This window comes from Choloepus didactylus, chromosome 2 (assembly GCF_015220235.1).
Source record: "Choloepus didactylus isolate mChoDid1 chromosome 2, mChoDid1.pri, whole genome shotgun sequence".
Classification (NCBI taxonomy): domain Eukaryota; kingdom Metazoa; phylum Chordata; class Mammalia; order Pilosa; family Megalonychidae; genus Choloepus; species Choloepus didactylus.
In genome coordinates, this window is record NC_051308.1 from 110,368,510 (window position 1) to 110,375,387 (window position 6,878).

Here is a 6,878-nt window from a genome sequence, read left to right on the forward strand (position 1 = left end):
CACAGTAGGAACTCAATTAATGCTTTTTTGACTGAATGATCATACACTAGTATGGAGGGGGCATAAAAAACACATCCCAAGCAAAACAAAATAAAACAAACACATGGCTTTATTTTGAGACAAAGAACATTGTATAAAAATTCCAGTTGTAGAAATCAGCACAGACACACAGCTACTTTATATACAGATATCGTACACGTGGGCCCTGCCCTTCACACTACACTGTAGGCAGACTCTGTACACATGGGCACTGCCCTTATAGCTACACTCTCTAAGAACAGGTTGGCACAGCCCCCTGCTGGCACAGCTCTGGGGAGTGCTGCCCCCAGGATGGGGCAGAGGATGCAGGACCTTGCCATAACCTCTCTGTGGCAGCTCCACAGATGGAACTTTTGGTGGGGTGATGCTAGGTCAGCCCAAGCATGCTGCCTCTCTTGCCCCTGCCCCCCAAGCTTTTCCTTCCATCAGTTCATCTGGGCATCCTGGCTCTCTCTGGGAGGGTCACCTTTTCTAAGCTCAGCATCCACCTGCATAACCCTAGGCCATGTGCCCCTTCTTCAGCAGTGATGTCTGCACAGTTGTTTCTTTGGCTTAATAGCAGGAATGGAGGGGAAAGGACTGTCCCCACTTCTTTCTCTGTCCCTCTGAGGTGGAGGTGGGGATGGCACTGCCAGGCTTCCCAACCTCCTTTGGGTTGAAACTCTTAATACTGACCCGTTTCAAAGCTGCTGGGTAGCAGCTTGTGCATGTGGTGGGAATGGTTCCCAGGACTGGGGCTTTGGGAGCTGCCCCAGGACAGGTGAGTGATGCCTGCCCCTACCCCTCAGCCCAGTCTCAATCCTTAAGCCAAGTATGGCATACACCTTCACGGAGTTTGCAGCAGCAGGAGTGGCAGAAGCAGCACAGCCCAGGCAAGTGGGAAGAGGCGAGGGGCAGCACTGTGACCGATGCTATGTAGAACCTGTACCTCTGGGTCATCTGCATGGTGAGAAGGCAAAAGCCCCCATGGTGAGCGGTCCCACTGCTGGCATTGGCCCTCAGCTCAATGGGGTTTCCCCAGCCCTTCCAGGTTAGGGACCCACTTCCTGTACCCAACCTCCTCAAACAGACTGCTTCCATGCCCTAGGCCCAATATGTGCCAGCTACCTACCTTCTGGAAGCCTCTTCTCCTGTGGATTGGCATGGGCCTGAGGACTGTGAGCTGAAAGACAAGCATGGCAGTAGATCAGGTATTGTGGAAGCAGAGGGGTGTGCAGGCTGGGCGGGTTGGGTGGTGGGACTTCCCTACCATCCTAGATCACTAGATCAGGCCCAGCATAGAGATGGAGGAGGGAGCCCCCCGGGCCCCAGCACTTACTGATTTTGCCATTGACGGTCACCTTCAGCCTCAAGCATTGATCTTCTTGCTGGTGGATGGGTTTGGCTGCAAAATAAACCCATAGGATGTTAACAAATGAACCTTTGTCAGGAGAAGAAAATATAAGCCCAAATACCTCCGGCCCCTGCTTTCTCAGCTACCTACCTGCTCATTTTAATCTCCTCTCTTCTCTCTAATCGCTGATTCTTATCCTTCTTAGTTTTTGTCCTCTTGCTACCCAGTGTTCAGCCCAATCTCCCATTCTTTGGGAAAACCCTCAGCTTTGACAATGTGGGAAAAGAAATATAGACAATATGCCCTCCCCACATTCCACCCTCCACCTCTTCAAGCCTAATTTGAGTGAGGCCTTCACAATATATGAGGCCTTCCTTGGTGCATCTTACTACGCCTGCCAGGCCCCACTGACAGAGTGAGTCCTGGATCCTTTCACCACAGAGCTGATCTTCTAACATCTAAAATCTACCAGTAGCTTTCCACTGCCCTCAGGATAAAGTCCAAACTCCTTAGCACATCTTAGGCCCCTCCATGATCTTTCTTGTCCACCTCTCCAAGCTCATCTCTCCCCACTTCTTGTGTTCATCCCACTCCAGCCACGCTGACCCATAAGAAGTTCTCTGAAGATGTCACACTCTCTTAAAACATTTTCTCCTCATGCTGGCCACCTCCTCTGCTTGTCCTAAACTCTGGGGTCATCTTCCCCCAGCAAGCCTCCCCTGAGTCCCCCAGCCTGCTGGGTGCCTGGGCATTTTCCCAGGGTCCCTGTGCTCATGTCTACCACATCACACTCTTACTAATGGTCTATTAATCTCTGTGTGTCCCTTCCCAGCTTGCTTGAGTACAGGGACTGTGAGTGTCTTATTTATCTCTGAGTCCTTAGTGCCAAGCAGGGTGCCCAGAACACAATAGAGGCTGAATCCATATTTATATAATGTGAATAAATGAAAGCTATATAATACATTGGAAGGGACCTTCTGCTGCTTGACTCTTCACCAAGCACGTACCAAACCCTATGTGTCAGGCCCCAGAATGCCTATCCACCTGCCCCCGCCTCCCAGGCACTCACAGATGTAGTAGTAACTGTGTCCCTCTTTGAACTCCTTGCCCAGGGTGAAGGCCGTGAAGCGCTGGAACTTCTCAGACAGCTTTTCCGGGCCACGCTTGGTGTTGGGCTTGTTGCAGTGCCAGCGGACCTGGTCCTTGGATCGGGGCTGGCACAGCTGGTACTCCTCATGCTCCACAAAGTACAGCGTGTACTGCTCCATGGCGGCCTCTGCCACAGAGTCATCCTCATAATGTGGACAGATGATGTCCAGGTAGTCATTCAACCGCACATGTACTGTGTAGTCCTCATTCCAGAACCTGGACACGTGCAGAAGGGGAACCAGACCAGAGCATTAAGACCCCAAATGTTGACATGACCCCTTGCATTTCACACCGGACCCCACCCCTCCAAAGATTTTTCCAAATTCTCAGCTGCCAATATTTATTGATCTTGAGCTCCTAAATATCTCCCCACCATACCCAAACATTCCCTTCACCATCACTGTCTCTCATTAATCCTCAAAACAGCATCCACTTACACAGTATGGTTCAGGTATCAAAACACTTCCCAGAGACAAGCTAACTCAGGAGCCCTGAAGACCAGAGCCAGGGTAAGGGGCCATTTGCCTAAAACAAACTCCTCATCTCCTTGGGAGACCCCCCTGGATACTTTCTAGGCAGGAGGGGTGGCTTGGGTCTTATAGGGTTGTATCATCTATCATTCTACAAGTCACGGCTGCACAATGCTGGCACATAGTTGGTATTCAATAAATATTTGTTGATTGAAAAAAACAAAAGCACTTTCCAAACCCCCGTGACATTTATCCAAGAATGGGCTTCTAAATATTTCCTTAGCTCATGCATCATTTCCTTCTACTCACAAATATTTTCCCCAAATATATTCTACCAACTGCTCCTTTAAATGCTATTAGACCTCCGTCTGAGACACTACTGGCCCATTCTGGAATCAGGATCCAATTAACCCTTTCTCTTTACCGGGCTACCACTGAGCCCCCAACACATTAAAATCTCCACTTCTCTCACTCCTCTCCTCTTGTTTTCTTCCCTGAACCACCAAGTATATCCCACACTTCTGAGCTTCCCTCTTTCCCCAAAACCGCTGTATATTCACAGGCCCACAGATTATGTCCCCAGTCCTTTACGTGAAATCACTTTCAAATTTCCCTTTCTAGCTCCTCAAATTTATGCCCAGGTCTCCCTGTTCACTTTTTTTGAAGCACCCCAAAACACCCCTGTCCCTTTATACTGAAAAGCCACCCTTCTACCTACTCCAAGTTTGAGCTTCAGAAATCTGGAGTTCTCAGATCTGCGGCTGCCTCTCCCCACCCCTCCTCCCAAGGGGCAGCTGGCTCCCCTCCCCCAGCCCTTTCCCCCCAGGTCCCCCAGGCTCCAGCCTGATGGCCCACCAGCCCCTCCCCCTCAGCTCCAGATACCTGGCTCCAGCCTGGGTGAGGTACAGGTAGAGGGAACAGTGTCCCCCATCCCCCCTCCAAGCTGGTCAGCTTCTCTGAATTCCCCCAAGAGCTGCCAGCTAGAGACTCAGCAGAGCAGGCTGCCAGCTTGCTTCAAACTAAGGCCGAGACATGGGTGACAGAGGGAGGGGCAGGGTTTAGGCCAAGAGGCCTTCTGGGGTGGGCACCCGCTGCCCAGTCAGCATGACCCCTAAGAGGCCTGGCTTTGCAGGAGCATGCCAGCGCTCAAGCGGGGCCTACCAGGGCCCTTCCCCCACTCCGGGGAAAAGAAAGAGAGGAGCAGAGAGGCTTTTTAAATTCCTCTCTGGAGAGATAAACATAGAAGCCATTTCGGAACAGGTATTTCAGCTCTGGGCCTGGCGTCTTTCCCCCATTCCCGTGACAGGTACTGACTCATATTCCTCAGCCACCTCTGCCACCCGCCCTGGCACTCATGAGAACTTGTGAAAATCTACCTCGTCAAATGTGCGCAGCCCCTAGGACCCCCAAAACCCCAGGATGGCACAGGGCTCTCGTACACTGTCCTCCAAGCAAAGGGAACTGGCAGGTCTAAATGGGCAGGATAGATGCCCCTCTGGCGACAAGGAGGCCAGTGCCCCGCTCACAGTGGCACCACCCTTCTCACTATGCTGCCCCCGCCTGGGGCCTGGAGATCCCAGGGCCAGTGCCCTCTGCCCTGAGTCACCCACGGCAGCCTCACACTCCACCCAGCTCATCGCCACTGCATTTTTGCCCCCAAGCCGGGCCAGGCCTGGCTGCCTGTGAACTCCACTGAGCCGGCTTCTCTTTAGCCCTGGGTATGGTAGGACGTGTGTGCATGTGCCAGATGGACAGGGCAGGAGCTGTGCTTGGTGGAGGCACCCGTCACCCCTCTCCTGGGGGTACAATCTGCTCCACTTAGCCCCTGTTTGACTCTTGTTCTCCATCTGGGAAAGGAGGGCAGCGGCGTCAGGGAAGGCGGGAAAAGGGGGGGCAAGGAAGAGGCTCCTTCCTGAAAGAGAGGAAACCTGGTAGTTTGGGAACGGAAAAGGCCAGGGTCCCCCCCTCCCTACTCATGGCTTCCTGTCTCCTCCTCCCCCTCAGCCAACACCTGGCACAGCATAAACAGGGACTTTGCTCTCTCCCACTAGGACAAGATTGGGTCAAGGAAGCAAAGAACAGACGAGGGTGGGGAGGGGTAGGGAGCAGGGAAGGGGTGACTGGGCTGCCCTGGCACCCTCTGGGCAAGAGGGTATGGCCCTCTGGGGTTGGCAGCTGGCTGTTTCCTCCTGCCCCCCTCTGTAATGTGCCACAGATGAAGTACTCCCCACTAGGCAATGCTACAGGGTAGAGGAAGCTGGCACAATGTATTTCTCACGGGATGTGGCTGGGGGGGGGCAGGCATGGAGCTGAATGAGGTGTTTTCAGGGGCGCCAAGATGCCCAGCACTCCTCTCCCTGCTCCTTCCTCCTCCCTCTCCGGCTTTCCCGGCTTTCCTGGAAAATGTTGTTCCCAAAACTTCAGAAAACTCAAGGGCAAGAACAAAGAGTTCAAGGAAGCTTCTTTCTCCCAGTACCATTTGCCTCCCAGCCCTAAACCTGCACAGGAGAAATTAACTCCTTCCTGCACAGAGCCCTTTGTAATCCTTTTAACTCCTTTCCTTCCTTCTGAAACCCCTTTCCCAGGACCTCCTTCCCCCCATCTCTTCAATTATACTGACCTGAATCTCCTAAACTGGTAACTCTCTCAGCCTACCCAAGTACCGCATGTGCCTCACTCATGCAACCTCAAAAGACCCCTTGTAGGGAGCTTTCCAGGGTCACTTTGAAGACAGAATTAAAGCTTAATGTCTGCAGCCCCGAGCTCACTGAGGGGTCCTTCCAGGGTACATGGAGCACTCTGCTCATTCTTGATGTCACATGGGGTACCTGTCAGAACAAGCAGATGCCCAAGTGACAGACAAGGAGGGGCACAGAGGCTTTCATGTGGAGGGCCTAGATCAAGAACCCTGGCCACCAAGGAGGGTGGTCCACGCTCCCGGCAGATGCCTGTCCAGCATGGGTCCCTCACCTCAGAGGAACAGGGGTGCTGGGGCAAGAAGGGGAAAGGCAGAGATAGTGCCCGTGTAAGCAGGCACCGCCAGGTTCCTGCCATGGGATGGGTTGTTCCCAGGTATGGGGGAGAAGTGCAGGGAGGAAAATCCCCAGAATCCCTCCCGCCTCTAGTCACCTCCCCTAGGCTCAGGATAGGGGCTAGCCGGGACAGCTGCCCTGGAAGGAAGGGCAGTCCCAACCGGGCACCCAGGCTGCCGGCGGGAGACATCGGGGCTTACTTGGGGTTGGAACTGTTCCAGTAGACGGTGTGGCGGTCAGCAGCGGCCAGACTGCAGCACAGACCCAAGAGAGGGGCCCAGAGGAACTTCATCGCGCGGGGCCTGGCCAGGCCGGGCGGGTCCGAGGGGCTCCTCGGGGTCTGGGATCCGGTTTGCTTTGTCCGCCGCGGCAATCAGCGCCGCGCTCACAACTCTGGCCCCTCCGCCCCGCGACTCCGCCTTTTGGGCCGGCGCCGCCCGACACCCCGCCCCGCCCCCTCCCCCGCCCCGCCCCGCCCCGCCGGGCGCGCGGCTGCCCCCGGGCCTGGGGAGCTGGAGGAGGGGGGTCACGGAAGGGGAGGTGTCCGGGGTGTGGGAGGGAGCGTTACGCGAGCTTCTGCCTTCACAAATCTCAGAGCTGTGTGTTCGCTCACTTGCGGGTCTGTGTGCAGCTTTACCGGCCTGTGCCGGGTGCAGTTGCGGGCGGGAGAACCAGCTCTCACGTGCGGGTCTGCCAACGCGTGGGTGCGGGGCAGGGCTTTGCTGGACTCCGTGCGGATCTTGGCGGGTGCGAGCTAGTTGATGTGTCCCGCGTCTTTCCCGAGCCTTGCGCGCACAAGCTCTGGCGTCTGCGTTCCCACACTCTAACCTCCCCCCCCGCCCGCCCCTTTCCTGG

The 6,878-nt window shown here is 54.9% G+C and overlaps 1 protein-coding gene across 1 annotated transcript; it reads right to left on the reverse strand.

Moving 5' to 3' along the window:
- Positions 1-91: 91 nt before the first annotated feature.
- On the reverse strand, positions 92-6,429 carry EFNA1 (ephrin A1). The gene is made up of 5 exons (XM_037813958.1): positions 6,224-6,429; positions 2,442-2,737; positions 1,358-1,423; positions 1,151-1,201; positions 92-978 (listed from the first exon to the last, which is right to left on the reverse strand). The coding sequence occupies exons 1-5, from the start codon at positions 6,313-6,315 to the stop codon at positions 866-868; spliced, it is 618 nt and encodes a 205-aa protein (XP_037669886.1). The 5' UTR covers positions 6,316-6,429; the 3' UTR covers positions 92-865.
- Positions 6,430-6,878: the final 449 nt, after the last annotated feature.

Bases quoted from the DNA above. Each gene is read 5' to 3' on its own strand.
- EFNA1 (XM_037813958.1), bottom strand. From the start codon at position 6,315: ATGAAGTTCCTCTGGGCCCCTCTCTTGGGTCTGTGCTGCAGTCTGGCC. The intron at 1,424-2,441 runs GTGAGTGCCTGG...TTTATTTTGCAG, and splicing joins ACACAGTTACTACTACATCT to CCAAACCCATCCACCAGCAA. The intron at 1,202-1,357 runs GTAAGTGCTGGG...CTTGTCTTTCAG, and splicing joins GACCGTCAATGGCAAAATCA to CTCACAGTCCTCAGGCCCAT.